This window comes from Antechinus flavipes, chromosome 3 (genome assembly GCF_016432865.1).
Source record: "Antechinus flavipes isolate AdamAnt ecotype Samford, QLD, Australia chromosome 3, AdamAnt_v2, whole genome shotgun sequence".
NCBI classification, from domain to species: Eukaryota; Metazoa; Chordata; class Mammalia; order Dasyuromorphia; family Dasyuridae; genus Antechinus; species Antechinus flavipes.
Genome location: NC_067400.1, coordinates 453,047,438 through 453,069,319, shown reverse-complemented (window position 1 = coordinate 453,069,319; position 21,882 = coordinate 453,047,438). Strand labels below are relative to the sequence as shown.

At 33.6% G+C, this 21,882-nt stretch overlaps 1 protein-coding gene across 2 annotated transcripts in view; it reads left to right on the top strand.

Moving 5' to 3' along the window:
* Window positions 1-21,882, top strand: part of B3GLCT (beta 3-glucosyltransferase) — a 133,322-nt gene that overhangs the window by 86,268 nt on the left and 25,172 nt on the right. For both annotated transcript variants that reach the window (XM_051986498.1, XM_051986499.1), the window contains exons 7-10: window positions 4,313-4,449; window positions 8,120-8,183; window positions 14,068-14,199; window positions 16,814-16,883. In XM_051986498.1, coding sequence (XP_051842458.1) covers window positions 4,313-4,449; window positions 8,120-8,183; window positions 14,068-14,199; window positions 16,814-16,883 — 403 coding nt within the window. The remainder of the gene's footprint in view (window positions 1-4,312; window positions 4,450-8,119; window positions 8,184-14,067; window positions 14,200-16,813; window positions 16,884-21,882) is intronic.

Genomic DNA, 21,882 nt, shown 5'->3' with positions numbered 1-21,882 from the left:
AGAAAACCCATAATCCCATTCTCTCAGAAGGTTCACATATAAGGCGAGACAGCCATTCCAGAATACACTTTTTTCCTCTTGGCTGGCTGATCGCGCTAGACTCGAGAGAAACGACTCTGCTGCAGAGAACACTTTTGACGGACTTCAGTGGAGCTATGCCAGAAGCCCTCTCTCCGCGGCAAGTGTGGCTGGGCTCCCCAGAAGGAGATAAGAGAGATCTTCCATCTCTGTTGGAGGCAGAAAAAAGCAGAGGCAGAGGCTGAAGGACAGAACCTTTGGATTTGGAGACATCCGAAGGGCTCTAAGCCTCTAAACCGGCTGTGCCCTGAGAAGAACAAACTCCAACATTTGAACTCTTAACACTAAGGAACCATTATTTGTTGAAAGATTAAATTAATCATACTGAACTAGAGAACTCACTTGCTAAACTGGATAACCATTGATTTATCAATTCCACTGCCTTAATACTTTGTAAGATTAAATAAATCATACAGAGTTCCTGCCTCTTACATTTCTTGTTTCATATAAAGCTTTTGTTAGGTGATATGCTGTCTTTGCTTGTTTTAAACAAGACCAACAACCCCCCCCCCCCCAAAAAAAAAAAACCCACTGAACACTAAAACAAAACTAAAAACCTCTCAAGTTTCTCTCTGAATGTGGAAGTTGTCATTTTTACTTAATCTTTTTTTTATCTGTAAATCATTCTATTATCCATAGCTTAAATTCTGTTAATAAGTATAGTGACTCTTATTGCTTTTTTTCCAGTGAAAAAATAGAATTGATTTCTATTTCAGAAGTTCAAGACAAGTTCATAAAAATAGGACTATAAGAGAAAATCCAATCAGGATCCTTAGCTTTTCTGAATCTCAAAAATTTAGAATATTTTATTAAAATGGCATCAAAGAATAAGCATTAGATATGAGATTTGTTTTAAAATCACAGTCAAATTTCAATTTAGCCTAAAATTTTACAAGAAAAACAAGTGAGAGGTTGAATGCTATAGTAAAAAGCATGCTGGGGGCAGCTACATAACACAGTGGATGGAGCACCAGCTCTGAAGCTAGGAGTACCTGAGTTCAGATCTGGCCTCAGACACTTAACATGTCCTAGCTGTGTGACCCTGGGCAAGTCACTTAATCCCAATTGTTTTCCTTCCCTCCCCCAAAGCATGTTGGGCTGAGAGTAGGACACCAGGATTCTTTACTCAGTTTTCATACTCTTTCCTTTGTGATCCCTGGCCAATCACTTAGCTGTTTGAACTAATTCTTTATCTGTAAAAGGAGTTAGGGAAGCAAGATAACTTTCTAGGTCCCTTTCAGTTCTAAAACTTTGAGATTCCCTGGATTTGCATGGATAAAGCCATATTATAGTGATCTTATTTAGTATTTTCAATAGGAAACTATGTTAAACTATGTAATAACAATCCCTTTCTCTTCATCAGCCTCTTGACCTTTCTAGGGAATAAAAATATAGTCAGTGTTATATGATAGTGTAAATAAAGAAAAATTGGTCCTTCCCTTTTCCCAACTTTGGCATCTTTTCTACCTTAAAAATGGATCTTCCATTGCCCTCATTCATGTTGCCTTCAACACAAGACTTCTACATAAATCTGATTAAATCCAAATACTTTCCCCATCTTTATTTATTGAAGTGCCATTTTTTACCTCCTCAAGAAGAATATCTAAGACCTTATGTTAGGGTTTAAATGTGATGGCTTTATTGTTATTAATGATAAAAAGATTTTATTATAAAAATCTTTGTTGTGTTCCTTCCAGTTTCCTCCTTAGACAGTGAGCTTCTAAAAAGCAAGGACTGTCTTTTGTCTTTCCTTGCTTTTGTCTTTTTTTCCCCTTTGCCATTATTTATTAATTGTTTCCCTTTTTTGAGAAAAAGAGGAATAAGAGAAAAAAATCAGCAAAAGCAATCCTACTTAAAAAAAAAAAAGACACCTGACAACATATGCAATAACCCCCATCCATGGATCCTCCTATCTTTGCAAAGGAGTAAGGGAAGATGTCTACTTCTATCTCTTCTTTTGGGATAAGCTTTTATTTTGATAATAACATAGCAACCACTTTCAATTGTTTTGCAATTCCTTTGCATTTATGTTGTGGTAGTCATTACATATATTATTTTCTTCTCTTCTTACTTCTGTGTGCATTACTTAATGCAAGTCCTTTTAGGCATTTGCCTAAAATTACAATACTATTCCATTCTAGTCGAGCACTTTACTTTTTTAGCCTTTCTCCAATCATTGGGCATGAACTTTGTTTCTAATTCTTTATTAACACAAATTGTGCTGCTATAAATATTTTGTTGTATATTAGTGACTTCTTTGGGAGTATGATTTTTACCACCTTATTTACATAATTTCAAAGCATCTTTCCAAATGTAGTTGTTCTAATTCACAACTTTAGCTGCACTGCAGTAATACATACATACATACATACATATATATATATATATATATATATATTTCTTTCTTTCTTTCTTTCTTTCTACAACCCTTCTAACAATCATTATTCCTGTTTTTTCTAATCTTGCAAATTTGCTGGAGATGAGGTGAAATCTCAAGATTGTTCTGGGATTTCTGTATCTCTTAAGTGATTTGCAGAATTGTGTAATTCTTCTGAGAACTGTTCATGAACTTTAGTTCCCCCTCCCCATATATATATGTATATTGGATACTAAACATTTGCTACTTAAATTTTATACAAAGATTCCCCCCTCCCCGCTTTAATTCCTTTCCTTCTTATCCTAAATGCATTCATTTTGTTTGTGTGAGAGCTTTTCAATTTCATGTGATCAAAATAATCTATTTTATCTGTTGTAATTATCTCTTCCTGCTTTAGTTAAGAATTCATCTCCTACCTATAATTGTGAAAGTTATACAATCTGTTTCTCTTCTAATATTTCAAAGAATTTATTAGTCAAGTTATATATCCATTTTGGATTTATTATAAACCTAGAATATTTTTTGTTATCTTTATGCAAGACTATTTTTGCATTGATGTCATTGAGTATCAAAATATGTGTTGATTTAATTTGGAGTTCTTGGTATAACTTCTCTACATTTTTCTCCACTGTAGCAGATGTTGTTATATAAACTGTAATCAGTTTCATAATGATGTTTTTGCAAATACCTGTCATGAATACTACAATACAAAATCACTAAGGATACAATGAAAAATGGTTCTTGTTTCCATTGGCCATACAATAAAACCAACTCCACAATTCCATGATTTCCATTCCATTTAGTTGCAATTTCTTTCTGTCTTCTAGATTCAATTACAGTGTGTGACTATTAAGATTGACATGATGTAGTTCCTTTCTCAAAATTTCTTAAAATAGAGTAAACTCTCTGTTATCCACCATTCTGTTAACCAATGCTTTTTGCATACCTACAGGAAAAGGATGATTGACAGTGTGGCATAGTAGATTTAGAGCCAGACTCATAGTCAGGAAGACTTGGATTTAAGTCCTATCTCTTGATACATACTAGCTATGGTACCTTAGACAAGTTACATGAATTCTCTTTTCTCTAGACAACTATCTAAGACTATATGTTTGATTTTTTCCATTAACAAAGTTTTAATGTTTTTATTCACCTCAGTTACATGTAAAACAATTTTTTGCATTTGTTTTTAAAACTTTGAGTTCCCAATTAAGTCATGTTGTGAAAGAAAACATAGATTTCCTCCCTCCAAAAAAAAAAAAAAAAAAAGTAAACAAAAATGTATGCTTCAGTCTGTATTCAGATACAATCAGTTCTTTCTCTGGGTATGGATAGCATTTTTTATTATAAGTTCTTCAGATTTATTTCTGAGAATAGCAAATTCATTTACAGCCAATCATCCCACAGCATTACTATTACTTTGTATATAGTGTTTCCCTACCTGGAGTTTCTTATACCAATGAAATCACAGGTCTAGAATGAAAAAAAAAAAAGAAAAACATAAGCACAGTCAATGTTGATAATGATTATTTTGTGGCCTATTTCAAATCTTAAAGTGATTTCTAAATCATTAAAAAGTAAATTTTGTTCAATATTATTTTAGTATTAGGTCTATATTAATGTGTCTTTATTTTTTTTGAAAATTGATAAACCATGCATGCTAACTTTCTATTAATTAAAGTACTCTCTTTACTACATCATAAAACAAAGTATATTACATTAAGTTGTAAAATAAGACATTTTACAAGTTCTGTTAATTTCTTCTTCCAGCGTGTAATATTTTCCCTCTTCCCCCCCATTTATTTTGAATAAACAATGTAGCGGACGATTTGATGATGTTGTTAATTTTTCTTACAGGAATGGTTTTTAGGAAAGGCGTTACATGATGAACAATCAACAATCATTCACCATTATGCCTTTGCTGAAGATCCTACAATTTTCAAATTTCCTGATTTTGCTGCTGGCTGGGCCCTTAGTTTTCCACTCATAAACAAGTAAGAATGAAAAGGACATTTTTTGGTACAATAATTCTATGATTTTGACTTGTAGATTAGCTAACAAATGACCTTTTTGCTGAAGCAGGTGATTGGCATTTTTATAGTGTTTTATCGTTTTGTTTGTTTTTTGTTTTTTTAAAATCTCTTTTATTTAAAAAAAAAAAACTTTAATTTTTTTGTCCTATACTTATTGACTACCAAAACTATACCAATACTCCCCCCAAAATGTATTATTTTCAAAGAAGAGAAAAAAAAGGAATTATATGTGAAACTGTGAATCACTAGTTCACAGAGTATGGTTTTTTAAAAAGCTTATAATTGTTACTTTAGAAGATTTTCTGCTTGCTTGTATTTCTGACTGTTACTATTTTATTTCCTTCTATTCTTTATTTTTGCATTTTTAGAAAATGCTTCAATGGCTCCCTTTTCTTTCTTCTTAAAAAAAGAATCACTAGTTCTCCTATTCTCTCAAATACTCCTTCAAATAAAAAAAGGAAAACTAGAATTCTTGTAATAGATAAGTATAGTCAGAGAAAATATCCATACATGCTTTATGTCCAAAAATGTGTGTTTCATTTGCATTTTGAATCCGTCACCTCCCTGGTAGGAGAAATAGATTGCCTGCTGTATCATCTGGCCTTTAGATTCATGATCAATCATTGTATTAATCATTAATGAAACATTTTTATAATTTGGGTGACCAATAAACTGTGTTAAAGGATACAAGTACAAAATCAACTCCCAGAGACAGCTTTGTTGTTTTTTGTTTTTTGTTTTTTGTTTTTTTAAGAGAAAATAAATTCTTGTTTTGGGAAAATGGGGAACACTGGTCTCATCACAACTCTCTAAAATTGTAAATTGCAGAGAATGTACCAACCTGCATTGGCAGAGGGATTTTCTCTGCCTAGGAATAGAATAGAATAACCTGATATTAGAGAGAAAAATTATTCTAGATTTTAACTTGCCCTCTAGTCATCAGGAGCTGGTATTTCCATACTCCGTAAGGGATCTGAGGTGGTAAGGAGAGTGTCCTATACAGTTGGGGAGAGGATTTGGGATGTAGGGAACATATTTATGAAACTGGGGAAGGGATCCTTGGTAAAAGTTTCAGGGGGTTGGGAAGGAGTTCTGGTGTTTGATGGGCAGCAGATCAGGTTATTAGTGGTACTTCCACAGGTGGCAGTAGTAATCTGATTTTTGTTGTTTTTGTTGTTTTTTGTGGGTTATTTTGCAGCTTTTTTGGGTTTGGGTCTTTAGAATTAACAACTGTAAAAGAAGAAGGAAAAAGGAGATGAAGGGGGAGGAGGAAAGAATAGTCACAAGCAGGAATGGTAGAAAAAAAGAGTAACAGAGGTAATAGAGTTAGAAAGCCAGGTACATATATTCATTTCTTTGAGGAATTAGAATTCCAGGGTTCATGGAAGAGATCTCAATAACTATGTAGTCCATCTCAAATCTGGAAAAAAATCTCTATAAACATGTCAAGTAGTCATCTAGACTCTGCATAAAGACCTTTAATGAAGTCTTTTCCACTTTTGGATAGCTCTGATTTTTAGAACATATTTTTTATCTCTGACATTAAGCCTAATTTTGCTTATTTGCTACTTTTAGCCATGAATCCCAGTTTTGCCCTCTAAGAACAAACAGAAACCAGTCAAAATCCTCTTCTATAGGACTGCTTTTAAAATACTTGAAGACTGCTACTCTATAATTCTTGAGTCTTCTCTATGCTAAACATGTCAAGTTCTTTCAATTGATCTTTCTGTAGCACAAGCTTAAGGTCCTTCACTATCTCTATAATTCTCCTCTGGATGCTACCCAACTAACCAATGGCATTTCTGAAATGCATTTAGAATGAAACTCCAAATAGTCAGGATACAGTGGAACTATTGCTTTATTCCCAGAAACTCTATCTCTTTAAATGTAGTCTAAGATTGAATTGAAATAGACTTTTCTAAAGTCTAGGGAAACTCCTCATTCTTCTTCTGCTTAAAAACACACAGAAGGAAAAATCTAGCATGATCTTTTTATGATAAAGCCATATTGATTCTTTGTGATTACTGCTTCCTTTTCTAGATGTTCAATAACCAACTGTTTAAAAATATGTTCAAATATTTAAGTTAAAGTTATGGCCTATAGTTTGCATGTTCCATTCATTCTGTTCTCTTTTAAAAATCAGGATATTTGTTCTTTTCTAATCCTGGAATATCTTTTTTTTTTTTTCCTTAATGATCTTTCAAGTACTGAAGGTGGCTCAGTGACATGTCTGACAGTACTTTCAGCATCTGAATGTGAAGGTCACATGGGTTAAATGACTTGAATACATTCAGTGGTGCTATCTTCTGTGTGCTGTCTTGTCTTCTTGCTTATTTTGGTTATTAACTCCCTGTTTGTCATTTGTTATTTTCTTTCTAGTCGAAAGAACTTTATTTTTTAAAATAAAGAGAACAAAAGAAAACAAAGGATTGAATTGCTTAATTGAAAGTATGAGGAACGCTGTATGTGAAAGACACATTTTCTTATAACAGCATCTATTGGTCAACTGCTATCCAACAAAATATAAATTGTGATCTATCTTCCATGTTTCTATCTTGTATATGTGTAGAATTAGCTTTGAATAAAATCTTTTTTGACCAAACACAGGGCCAAGATGTAATAAACAAATGAACAACAAAAGTTTTATTATTATTTTAAAATTTGATGCTTTTTTAAAATACTTTGTGATATGTTGTGAGTAGAAGACATTTAAAATGCTATGGTTTTTCATAGATGAAGCCAATGATATATCAGGAGTCCTTAAACTATGGCCATGGGCCAGATGCAGCAGCTGAGGACGTTTATCCCCCTCACCCAGAACTATGAACTTTCTTTATTTAAAGGCCCACAAAACAAAGTTTTTGTTTTTACTATAGTCCAGCCCTCCAACAGTCTGAGGGACAGTGAACTGACCCCCTATTTAAAAAGTTTGAGGACCCCTGAACATAGTACTATTAAAATAACTAGATATCAAAACAGAATATCTTCTATTTTATGGGAATCATAAACCAGATCAGTGTTTGTTTCTATAGTCCAGTTTATTGTATGAATCTCAGCTTGGAAAGAAAGAAATCACTTCAAGGAAAAGTAAGATGAGTTTTTTACTTTACCGGGTAATTTCCCAAACAAACAAAGCAAAAAGCTATATGGGAGTTATCAAAAATTGTAGAATGAGTTTTCAACCTTTACCCTTTTTTTCTTTGTTTCCTTCTCCTATTTTCTTTTTTTCTCCTATAATTCAGTAGAAGTACAGCCAGGTTAAAAAAACAAAACAAAACATTGCATTATTTTTCAAAGACTCTAGTATGTCTCTTTGTAGATGATAAAATTATCTTCATTTTAGAAGTTGGCATTTTGAAGTGTTTTAAATTCAGCATTTGTGGCATATAATAGTTGGTATTGTAATGATAATAAACAGAAGATTTGTATTTCTATTCTCTTAGCATCTTTGCAGTGTAATTTTGTCTTATTCTTTTATTCTTTATAAAAGTTTTTAATAATAATAAAAAGTTCTGCTTAATTTTATTTAAACTTAAAAAATATCCTAAAAGTGTCTTTCTTCTCTTTTGTTTTGTTTTGTTTTGTTTTGGGTTCTTCACAGAAAGTAAATTTAATTGCCTTTATTTTCCAGGCTTACCAAGAGATTGAAAAGTGAGTCCTTGAAGTCTGACTTTACAATCGATTTAAAACACGAGGTAAGTCATATTCCACTGGGTTGAATATTTGACTTATCAAATCTATGAAGGATTTTGATACTGGAAAAATTCTAAGTTTCTAGTAATACTTTTCCCCTCATAAGTAGTCAATTCTCAGTGCAGTTAAATGCAGTTTTGAATTTTTAAAATTGTGAATAAGCCCAGAGGTGAAATACTACATGTAGCGAAATTCCTTTACATGATCCTTATCTTTCTTGATGTTTCTCCAGTTTTTGATCTTACATCGCCTTCTCCTTTTTATCTTTGGTGTAAAAACCTCCTTTGGTTCTTCTTTTACCTGTCTAGTCATTTCTAGATCATCATTTTCCTATTTTCCTGGTGATATCATAAATTCCTGTATATTCAATTGTAATCTCTATGCAAATAACGCACCCAAATTCTTATTTGGTCCTAATCTCTTTCCTGAATACCTGTCCCATAATACTTAGACAATTTATATTTGATTTGTTTATTTAGTGTTTTTTAACATTACATTAGTTACATTCAAGAAAAAAATTTTTTTTATACTTTGGTTTTAAAAAATTTTGAGATCTAGGTTCTGTCTCTTATCCCCACCCATAATTAAGAAACCAATGTGAAGTTATGCTACCTGGACAATTTGTAAACATATCAAACTCAATCATCAGTCCAAAATGGAACACACTGTATTTCTCCCCAAGTTGATTTCTTCTTTTAACTTAGTGATTTCTGTTCATGGCATCATCATCCCTGCAGCCTCATCCTCTGATTGGTGAATTCCAATTTGGAGGTGTCCATGACGGGCCACCATTTCAGGAGGTATCTATACTTACTTTTATACTTAGTTCTCTCCTGGATCTGCCTCTTATTCATTGGATCTTTCTCTCTGCTCTAAAATAGACACTACTCCATGACATTTTTCAAGTCCCTCACTATAGTTCATGAGTTTTACAGGAAAGATGTGATGCTATCTTTTCCTATTATTATAGTGTGTGTGTGTGTATATATATATATATGTGTGTGTGTGTGTGTGTGTGTGTGTGTATGTGTATATATGTACATATGTGTATGTATGTGTGTATTTTCTACAATCTTTGAGGGAGATCTAGATGGTGCAATGGACAAAGTGGCAAGTTTGCAATAAGAAAGATTAATCTTCCCAAGTATTAATCTAGCCTTAGATATTTACCACTTATGTGATCTTGGAAAGTCACTTTATTTTGTTTGCCTCAGTTTATTCATCTATAAAATGAGCTGCCTCCCCTCTCTAGTCTGCAGCATACAGTTTTTGAAATACTATTGGTGAAAATTATCTGCCATTAAAAAAAAAGAAACAAGAAAAGGCTTTTACAGTGAAAGGAAAGAGGGGAAAGAAAAGGGGAGTGAGTGAATTTTACTCTAATCAGAATTGGCTCAAATAGGAAATAACATGCAACCTCAATAGGGTTATAGAAATCTATCTTACCCTGCAGGAAAATAGGAGGGGAATGGGATGTAGAAGATGGGGAGGACATATTGGGGGAGGGAATGGTCAATAACAAACACTTTGAGGAGGGACAATGTAAAGGGAGAGAGAGAATAAATGGAAGGAAATACAATTAGCAATAGAAATTATAAAAGAATTTTTGAAGCAAGTTTCTCTGATGGAATATTATTGTTCTCTGGGAAATGATGAGCAGGAGTCTCTCAGGAAAAAAAAAATATGGAAAGTCTTCTATGAACAAAGTGAAACATACAAAGTGAGGTAATAATAATGTTCTGGGATGATCAGCTTAAATGACTTTGTTATTCTCAGTAATACAATCATCCACAACTCTGAAGAATTTAAGATGAAAAATCCTATCCACATGCAGAGAAGAAATTGATTGAATCTGAATACAGATTGAAGCATTCTTTATTTCTCTGTCTCTATCTCTCTCTTTATTTTTAACTTAATTTTTCTTGAGGATTTTTATTTTCATTAAGGTGGGAGATCTATGTTTTCTCTTACAACTTGACTTTTATGGAAATGTTTTACATAATTTCTCATGTGGTTTCTTAATTGTGGGTGGGGATAAGGGAGAGAACCTAGCACTCAAAAATCTTAAAAACAAATGAAAAAAATTGTTTTGAATGTAACTAAGGAAAAATATTAAATTAATAAAATTAGAATTGAAAAACATACTATTCCTAATACAGAGATCTGATCACATCACTCTCTTATTCAAAAATCTTCACTAGCTTCCTATTACTTCTAGAATAAACCTAGAAACTCCTCTGGCCTGCCATTTAAAGTTTGGTTTCCAATTGCCTTTCTGATCCTGGCTTATATTGTTCTATTTCACCCAAAGTCTATTCCACTCAAATTGGCCAGTCAAATAGCTATTTCTTTGTGCAACATTCCATTTTCCAGTTCCATTCATTTGTTAGAATGTCCAGCTCTGAGATATACTCTTTTCATACCTCTGTCTCAGAGAGTCCCATAGATTGATAGTTCTTTGGTTTAGAGATATCTATAATTTTGACTAGTATTATCTGGAATTGTATATATAAGATCTAACCAAGCAACCCAAGTCAAGGAATGTGGAGCAACTGGTGGGAAGGCGAAGAAGGAAGGAATGAACATTTACTAAATACCTAACTATGTGCCAGATGCTGTGCTAAACATTTTACAACTATATAAGAGAATTGCTAAGAATCCCCTTTTAAATGAGCCGCAGGTTTTAGGAATGAAAGAATTCACTTACTACTGAATTATGAGTTGCAAAATGAAAGTTTATTGTTAGATAGAAATCAGTTTACCAAGAGACTGACTCTGTAGTGACAGATCTATTGGAAAATGTAGTTTTGTACTGAGAATGCAGTTCTCAGTGGACAGAAGGTCCTGGCAGCAAAGGGAGATACCAAGGTCCATCTGCAAAAGACCTTCATTGAAGGAAGCTGTTATATTGGGTGTCTTAGTGGAACCTGGAACAGCCCGAGCAGGTCAGACCCAGTGGGAGCTAGCGGGTGGAGTCCCAAGTTGGCTCATCTACAAGCTGGGTTTTAGCTTGAGCTGGAATTTGAATAGAATAGAATAGAAGATCTTTAATTGAATAGGTTTGGAATTCTTTTGCTCAGGACTGAATCCCTCCTAGATAATAGAATGAAACTGTCTTTTTTCTCTCTGGTGAGGTCCCTCACTGAGGCAGAGTTGAAGGAGATTTTCTCCTTCAAGAAGTTTTTGGGTTTCAGGGTCCCTTCTTCAATAGGACCTACTATTATTTATTTTTATAGTTGAGGAAATTGAGGTGGGTCAAAGGGAAATGACTTGGCTACGATTTCCCAGCTTGGATGTGTCTGAGGTAGAATTTAAATTCAGGTCTTCCTGATTCCAAGCCTGGCACTCGCCACTGTGCCACCTAGTATGAATTTATAGTAGCTCCACCTTATATTTCCTAACCTGGTTGGTGGTTGTATGGGTCATCTTTCCCAAGGCTAATTAGAAGCAAGCAGCTCAGGGAACAGGTGTCTTTTTGTATTTTTGGTAAAAGTGAAGAGCTACCAGGTATCCCTAAGATAAGTTGTATAGCTCATTATTAAACATTCATTATTTCACATCTCCCTGATCATATATTCAGTTCTGCTCAAGAGAAACTTGTGCTCATTTTTACTGAGCTCACCCATGTGATCTTGTACTTCTGGCTGATTTTATATTATTACTTATTCAGCATTTTGTTTTACTATCCATGCAGGCTACTATCTTAAGGCAGACTTTTAATTACAACCTTAAATGTTCACTATGGCAATTGTGAGGAGTCCCAGAAGTCATTTAGCACAAACCATACCTGAAAAGGAAAGTAGGAAGGTGCAGTGAAAAAATATAGGATGTAGATCCAGAGGACCTAGATTTTAATCTTGGCTTTGGGGGAAAGTTCCTTTACTTTTCTAATCCTCTTCTGTAAGAAGAAGGGGTCAATTAGATGATCTCTAAGGTTGAGGATCAGATGAGATAATATATGTAAGAAGTACTCTGCACAATGACTTGGACATACTCAATATTATTAAAAATACTTATCCCCCCAATTTTTTTTTAAATTAAAATTAAAAAACAAAAAACAAAATTACTTACCCTGTCCCCTCTCGCACTACTTTCAGGTCCTTTCTAGCTTGAAAACTAGGAATTCACTGTTTTAGAGGTGTCAAACACATACTGCAATAATCCCTAACACAACTGGACCAGTTTAAAACTTCTAGCAATGTCTCATTCTACATTAGTTCCATCAGGCAGCTAGATGGTATAATGGTTGGAGTGCTAGAGCTGGAGTCTGGAATAACTGTTAGAATCTAGCCTCAAATACTTATTATGCACGTTATGCTGGGCAAGTTGTTAAAGCTGTCTTAGTTTCCTCCTCCACAAAATGGGCATAATGATAGCACCTAAAACCAGAGGGTGGTTGAGAGGATAAAATGATACAGTATTTTTAAAGCAAATTTCAGACTAGCTAGGTGGTACAATGAATAAATGCTGGACGTGGAGTCAGGAAGAACTGAGTCCAAATCTAGCATAAGACACTTAATAGCTATGTGCCTGGCCAAGTCACTTAATTCTGTTTGCCTCAGTTTTCTCATCCATTAAATGAACTGGAGAAGGAAATGACCAACTATTCCCAGTATCTTTGCCAAGAAAACACCAAATGGACCCACAGAGTCAGATAATACTGAAAAAATGACTGAATATAAATGCTGGTTATTATTATTAAATCCAAATATATGGCATTTATAGCTAGCAAATTTCATCTTAATTAAGATTTTTAATTCTTCCAACTTGTTCGCAAAGTCAAGGTTTAACTCTAGGGTACTTCATTAGAAATATCCCTCATCTTATTATCTATCCATTCATTGATGCTTTTTAAGGTCCTATATAAATCAACCAATTCTGAATCCAGGCTTCATTTCTCCATCATGAGAAACTTGGTAAAAAGGCTGTAGGGAAACCCATCTGTACTCTACATGCATGTTACACTCTGCCTAATCTGTTTAATAACACTCTCAAAAAAGCACAGGATGTTAGTATGGCATGTCTTTGATGACTCATGTTTTTTAGTGGGCACTCACTCCCTTTCTAAGAGTTACCAATCCCTCCCTTTAAGATTATGCTTTAGACTCTTGCTAGTAATTAAAGTAAAGCCTACTGGCCTTGTTTGAAGAACTCACTTTTATTTTTTTTCAAAAAAGGCAGATGACAGACTCTGGGCTCCAGAACTTGAGTATTTATCTCATTCATTCTCCTAATATTTTTCAAATACCAGTGATGGTGACTCAACAGTCATATCTATATGGTTTTTTAATGTCTTAGGAAAAAGTTTATCCTGATCTGGTAATTTGATCTCATGAAACACAACTAATCTTTTATTTCCTTCTCTTCCTTTTTCTCTCTCTGTCTCTCTCCTTTTCTAGTTCCTTAATTATTTTGAGGTTCATTTTGTTATATAGTTCTCAACTTTAAAGATTTTTCCTTAATGAAGAAAACGAAAGCAAAATAAGTGTTGAATGTAGTGGTGGGAGGGAACATGAGCTACTGCTTCCTCTTTTTGATTGCAAATAATTGAGGTTGCCAATGAATGCAATTTTCTTTTAAAGAGAAGGCAGCTTGGGGGAAGATGTTAGGTTTTTTGTTGGTGGTGGTGGCTAATGAATTTCTTGTAGTATTTTGATGGGAGTTTTATGGCTTTACAAAACTCATGTATCTACTTGGGAATCCTTTAGTACTCAGAATGCTGGTTTACTGAGAAGACATAACCATAATGTAATTAATAAATAATATGACCAAATGTAATTGGTCTCTTGACCAATATCAAGATAATTGTTGCTTTATGTCCTTTTTTAACTTTATGTATTGTTATTATCTTCCTGTAATCATTGCCAATCATCTATTTTACAATAGATTGCTCTCTACATTTGGGACAAAGGTAATGGACCACATCTTACCTCGGTGCCTGAATTTTGCACAGATGATATGAGCTCTCCTACGACTACCGGTTGTGCTACAATGTTTCGTACTTTTCTACCGCTTTGTGTGAGTACCATAGGTAAAATTACCTTATATATCAAATTTATTGGCTGTGCTTCATGCTGTTTTGGCACCTTTGACAATACTATAGATTCAATGAGTCCTAATAATTATTCACAGGTGGTGGACAAATGAGCAGATTCTGTATCTAATCATTAATGTCAACCCATACTGAACACTTGTTATAAATTGTGGTGGGAAGAAGGACATTAGATTTGGGGTCAAAAGATTTCAATGGGAGCCCTAGATCTGCTATATGACCTTGAACAAATCACTTGATTACTCTGAGCCTCAGTGTCTTCATCTATAAAATAAGGATTTTCCTTGTATGACTACATTTGTGAAAAAATATATTTTGTAAACCATAACATATTATATTAAAAAATTATATAAGATTATTGTTGTTATCAAATGAAACATTTCATTTCAATATTCAATTCAGACATTTTTAAAATGTCTCTTAAATATGAATAGTTTTGAATGTAAAAAACTTTATTTGGTGGGCAATTAGGAGATGTTGAAGGACTTTGGACTAGAATGACATGACCATATCCAAAAATAAAGAAAATAAATCTGTAAGCAGAGTGGAAGGTCAATTGGATATGGAGAGAGTAAACATGGGAATTACGAATAGTACTTTGTGTCTGTATCATCATATAAAAGATATTCTTCTTCCTCTTCTTTCAAAGAGGCAGCAGGCCACAGTGGATAAAGTCAGGAAAATAAGGGATCCAGGCACTCCTCAAAAACTTAGTAACCTTATGACTCCGAAAAATTTGCTGAATTTTTGTGCCTTAAGATTTTCCTAGTAAATAGTAGCTAGACTGTGATCCTAATTGGTAAAGTTCTTACACCAAGAGTTCCCCATACTGACAAAATTCTTTGTATTAGTGATGTCTTATTAGCAGAAGAGCTAAGGAGGTATTTTATAATATATAGAGAAGTAATGAGTCCTGTCCTTCACATCTTTCCATCTAGAAAGAATAAAATGCAAACATCCATCATATGCACATTTAGCGTCTTGATACATGTGCACAATGAATACTATATTGCTAATTAGGGAAGGTACTTGAGCTCATGTGTTTTTCATGAGATTAAACATTTCCTTAACTATGAGTAGGATCCTGTTTCTGGTTGAAAACAGGCCTTCTGAAAGGCAACAACAACAAAAATCATCTATAGAGGATGGTCCTTACTAACAAATTCAGAATGTCTGCCCTTAAAATTAAACGTACTCAAAACTAGGTTTTATATTTGAGAGCAGAAGAGACCTTAAGATGATAGTGAGAATAGAATGATGAATTTGGATTCAATATGAGTATAAATCTCTTTTATAGGAGTATATGAGTATAAAATCTCTTCAGACTCCATCTGCATGTCCAAGGGCCATTCATTTTACCTCTTTTTGGGATAGTACTACCTAAAAGGTGGAGAAGAAAATTCTCTATTCTGTATTATACACATAAATCTAACAAAAACAAGAATTAATTTATGATTATTCTAAATGTAAGTGTATATATATATATTTTTTTTTTTTCCTAGAGAGAAAAATATTCAAACTCAACACTCACCTCATTCCCATGGATATCTCTCTTAACACAAGTAATTTTGAAGTTCCAATTTATAAGATCTTGAACAAGGAATGTTTTATAATCAAAAGCAAACAAGAACTCATCTAGAATTTTGATATCATTTCATTTAACAATTTGCTTTATCAATAAGAACAATAGTCATTTAAGTTTTGGCACAGCTGTAGAGAATAATGTCATTTCTCTTTGACTAGTTGTGTAATCCTGGGCAAGTCATTTAATCCTATTTGCCTCAGTTTCCTCTTCTCTAAAATGAGCTAGAAAAGGAAATGACAGACTCCAAGAAAACTTCAAATGAAGTCATGAAGAGTGAGACACTACTAAAAATTACTGAACAACAACCTGCCTGGATTAATTAGAAAAAGGGAACATGACATTGTTTTGAAATTGATAGTTAAACAAAAGCTGATGAGGTTTCTCTGTCACATTTGTCCAAAAGGTTCAGACTAGAATCATTTTAAAAATGAGTTGTTAATATTTCTAAATGAGGAAGTTAGGAAAGGTGGCTTGGTATCTGCTTCGATTTAGTATGAAGATCAAATGAAATAATATGTGTAAAGTACTTTGCAAAATTCAGAGCACCATAACAATATTAGATGCTATTATCATAATCATAAGCATTGTCCAAATCACATATTTGTAAGAGATAAAGAAATGGGGGCCCATATGGAGATGAAATAAATTTCTAAAGGTTCTGCTACCAACTAGCATGGAGCTGGAACAAGAGTCCAGGTCTTCTTTCTCTTATTTTCTATTCTCTATTATTCTCTTATTCCATTCTCCTTTCTAAATGGTCCCTGTTTCTAGGCATACTCCATCCTGTTCATTAAAAATGAGGAAAGAGCTACTTTCATTGTTATTAAAATGATGTCCTCCATTCTTTGCCTAATCTTAATTGGGGAGCAGGATTAGGTTCAATTACATAAAAAGTCACTTTTTATGCACTTGGATAGCTGATGCTTGATTTTATATCTTTAAAAGAAATACTTTAAGTTATCAATGCATGAAATTTTTTTCTTATTGCCTCATAGGGAAATCCAGTGAAGGAGATGGCTGTTTTTGTTGCTGTAAAAACATGCAAGAAGTTTCATGATGACAGAAGTATGTTCTGAATCATTTGTTTTTATTGGATTTTATAAATGTGCTCCTCTTTTTATAAGGGCACAAGCACAAGAATTAGACAGAAACAAAGGGGGCAACCAGTGAAATCTGCATTAAACAGTATTTCTCATTTTGACAGGTAAACTAAAAAAAGGTTAAACTTTATGAATTCATATGAAATCAAAATATGAATTCATAACATCTTTAAATGCCTGTTAAACTCCATTTTTATTCATAAACTGGAAAGTTTAAAGAATATCTCTTGGGATAACATGTCAAAAATATTTAATTAATTTGAACTATGCAGAATCTTTGATTCTCATTGAAATTCTGGTTCTGGTGATCGGGTTTCATGTATTGCTTGTGAAAAGTTTGGAAAAGAAATATTAAGTGGGTCCAATGAAAATTTTGAAGACTGTCCCTGATCCATCCCCCTCCTAGATTTTACTGTTCATTTCTCTAAAGAAAACATTTATAATAACTGTATTATTAGTAAATGAAATAGAGATAAAACAGGAGAGCTCTATTAACTAAGTCTGGAATTGAGAAGACTTTTGGAAAATACAGGTTTTTTGTTGTACTGCCAAGGAGTGCTCTTGAGATGGATAATATGACATTGTGGCAAACAATGTTAAGGGCATTGGACTTGGAATCAAATAAGTTGGTTTCCAATCCTAGCCCTGCTATTTGTTGTCTGTGATCTTGGATAAGTTCCTGTCTGGGCCTCAGTTTTCTTATCTTTAAAATGAGGGGCTGGATTAAATGGCCTCTAAACTCCCTTCTAGATCTAAATCCATCATCCTATCCTTCCTTATATAAGAGGTTTCTTTTTGATTGATCCCCATCCCAAGTTTCTCGTGTCTCCCCCTGGAAAATCACCTTGCATTTATTTTGTTTATGCTTATATGTATATATGTTACCTCCACCTATAGAATGTAAGCTCCGTGAGGGCAGCGACTATTTCATTTTTGCCTTTGTCTTTGTATTTCCAGTGCCTGGCACATAGTAGGTACTTAATAATATTGACAGATTAATTTTTCTCTGAGTATGCAAAACAGCAACAACAGCATAATAATGATAGTTCACATCTGGGTAGCATATGAATGTTTGTAGATTATATATATATATTACCTCATATGATTTTCAATTTTATACTGTGAAGTAGGGATAGTTATCACCTCCCATTTAATAGATGAAGGAACTGAGGTTTAGCTAAGTGATTAGCCCAGGGTCACACAATTAGGTCTTTCTGACTCCAAGTCCAGCGCTCTGTCTTAAGTTCCAGCTGAATTAGAAATGGAAGTGCAGACTGCTAGATCTGGCTTTGTGGCAATAGATCCCTCTTCCCACATTATGCTGGCTGTCTAGATGCTAGGCTAAAGAAGGTTTGGAGAGACCAATACATGTTCTGAGCAGAAAATGACAGTCCCATGGCTTTTTTTGAAGCCTCATATCTCCTTCCCCTGATCATTCTGTCCTACAAAGTTAGGTGATGGGGAAAGCTTTTGCCACACTCAAAATCCCTTTAGAACCATATTTTTAAAAAATAATAATAATAGATTTTTATTTTCAAAATATATCCAAAGATAATTTTAAACATTCACCTTTGAATAAACCTTGTGTTCCAAATTTTTCTCCTCCCTTCCCCCATTTTCACACCCTAGATATCAAGTAATCCAATATATGTTAAATGTGCATAGAACCATAATTCTTAACAAAAAAAAAAAGAACCTGAGATAAGTCTTGGAGTAGCAAAATGAAGATGAATCCAGATATCTGTTATAATATGCAACATGTTGTTGGCAGACTATCAGAATGTTACATTTCATTGTAAAGCCATAATAACATTTAAGACATTATTAATATAAGCTTTAAAAAAAAGATTCAAAAGTGTTTCCTCCTAGAAGAAAAGAGAGTATCCTGCCTGCACACGTATTTTTGCCTTTCTCCATCTATTTAAGTATCATCAGAAATTGCTGGATGACTGGATAAAGGGGACAAGAAATGACTTAATACAGCTTGAAATTAGATGGAATTTTGTGAGTGGAATATTGAAAGATGAAGCAGTGAAAGATAGGAACCTTATTTCACAAAAACCAAAAATAACCTCACTTACTAACTTGCTTTTAGCCTTATTTTTTAAAAAGTGGTTATTAAATAAAAGAATATAAAAGCAGGAAGAGAGTGACACAATGGAAAGAAAATTGACATGGGATTCAGGAACCTGGATTCTAATCCTGCTTCTGCCAATGACATGCTCTCTGATCCCAAACAAGTCACTTAATTTTTCTAGACTGCCAGTACTTCATTTATAAAGTGAGTGCTCTAGCCTAATCATCACTTCTAATAATGTGTAATGCTATGATTATGGGAATTGACCAGACAAACAAACATTTCAGCTCCTAAAGCAACCAAATATGTTGATTTCTTTTAACTATTTGGCTCTAATCACAGGGAATAGTAAACATTTGTGATTATTCTGAAACCTGGTTGAATTTCTATTTAAGTCTGTTGCAAAACTCATTTGAATGCAATACCTTTTTTTTTTTTTTTTTTTTTTTTTTTTTGTTCAAAGAAACATTCCAGTGTGAGAGAATTTCTAATTTTCCTATGACCCTTGAATTTGTTATAAGCTTTAAGAAACTTGGAGCTTTGGTCTTTCCAGTCCTTTACCATCTGATTGGGAGAAGTGCCATATTTTCTTCATAAAGGTCATGAGCTATTGCTATGGGGAATAAAGAGAGAGCTATTGCCATGAAGAACCAAGAGAGAGCACCATTGTGGAAAGGCCGTTGGCTTTGGAGTCATAGAGCCTGGGTTCACACAGATCTCTGTCACTGGAGACCTGTGTCACTCTGGTCAAGTCATTTCATCTCTCAATTTTCCTGTCTATAAAATGGGAGGCTGGATTAGATAGACACTGAGGTTATTTCCAGCTCTATATCCATGATGCCACAAGAAATATGATGCAAAGCAGTACAATGTGCATTCACATACACATTTAATACTATTTAATAGCATTGATGATGAGAACATTCTCTCTTGAAGATCAGCTTTAAAAAGCCAGCATTTAGAAGCTCACAAAAGCCAACTCTTTATTTTTCTAAATTGAGGAACACAGAATGAAATAAAAAATCACAAAAAAAACCCTTCAAATACAGTTTCAGCTTAGGTTAGGAATATTTGGCTTCCCTTTCTTGCCATCTATTTTGGTAGTGTTATTAATTATTAGTGGGCTGGTAGGTGGCAAAATGAATAGAGTACTGGGTCTGTATTCAGGAATACTGATCTTTCTGAGTTCCAATCTGTCCTCAGACACTTACTTCTGTGTGACCCTGGGTAAGTTTATTAACTCTCTTTGTCTCAACTTTCTCATCTGTAAAATGAACTGGAAAAGAAAACGGCAAATCCCACTCCATTATCTTTGCCAAAAAAAAATCCAAATGGGTTTAGAAAGAATGAGACATGAATGAAATGACTAAACCAAATTAATTATTAGTAACAGGGAGCTATGAATAAATAGCATGCTAAATTTGAAAGAATACCAACTCTAGAGTCAGAGGAATTGGTTTATATCACATTTCCATTGCTTACTACCTGTGTGACTACAGATAAATCACTACCCTCCTTAAATCTCAGTTTCCTTATCTAAAAAATATGGGATTGGAATTAGATGATACCTTAGAGTCCTTTTCCAACTCTAATTATATACTCCTAAGCAGAAAAATTAGGTCTTGAGTGTCATTGTTTTTTTTCTGCCCTTACATATACTCTGATGGAGATGCTGATAAACACAGAATAGACAAGAAGCAGAGGAGAAAGAAACTAGAAAAATGATCAATTCCTCTGCCCCATCAAACTTTAGGGAGTAGGCACAAGATTATAGAGTAACAATTGGTTTACTTATTATAGTTTCAATATTATATGTTAAATAATATTAATACAATTATGATGATAATTAGCATTTATATAGTTCCTTAAGGTTTGCAAGATACTTCACAAATACCATTTCATTTGCTCTTCACAACAATTCTGGGAAGAAGGTAGTGTTGTTTATCTCCATTTTCAGATCAGGAAACTGAGTCAGACTTTCCCCAAGGTCAGACAGTTACTAAATATCTGAAAAAAGATTTAAACTTCTGACCTACAACTCAATTTACTCTGTTCCCTAATCAAAGATGTACTAGTATTCTCTTTCAATACACATTTTCTGGCAATAAAACTATCATTGATGATTACATAAAATATTAATAACTTGTAAGGATAGATTGAACTGCTCTCAAGAAAATTCCATTCTTGCTTTTAATGTATTAACTTGATTTATTTAACACATAAATGGACATGAAGGGAATACAAAATGACATAAATGGAATTCAGTTTTTACTTCCTGAGATAAACTAGCAATAAAGGAGGAAGACTAGTGTTCAGAAGAAAAATGTTGTGGTTATTCTCAATTAATATGAAGGGAAAGTAGCTGTTTGATGGAACCAGCCTATTTGAACTCTATATCTGTGATACTCTGTACCTCTACTTAAAACATCAAATTTTTATCGACACATACTTTTCAACTTAGCTTAGAAAATCCATATCTACTCTATCTATATAACAGCATTTCTATTAAGTTCTGAACATGGGTAAGGCTTTTAAACAGACTTTAAAAACCTGTATAAGGATAACAAATAGCATTAAATGCTGCAAAATACTATTTAAATAAGGAAAACCAATGGAGTTTTTATTCAGCTTGATTCATTGCTCTTGGGTGCATATATTTTTCATTGTGTAATGGGAGCTGTGAGAAAATTTTAAGAATCTTCTTTACCTTAGCTTTTTTTATGCAGATCATGTACATGTCTCAAGTATGTGGTAGCAGCCGCTGTTGTTGCTCATTAAATGGTGGGTTGTGATGTGCCATCTTCCTGCTGTCTCCCATCTAATTAAAGAGGCAAAATTGCTACTTATTCAGCCTTCAGTTCCTTTTCACAGCTTCTTGATTTCTTAA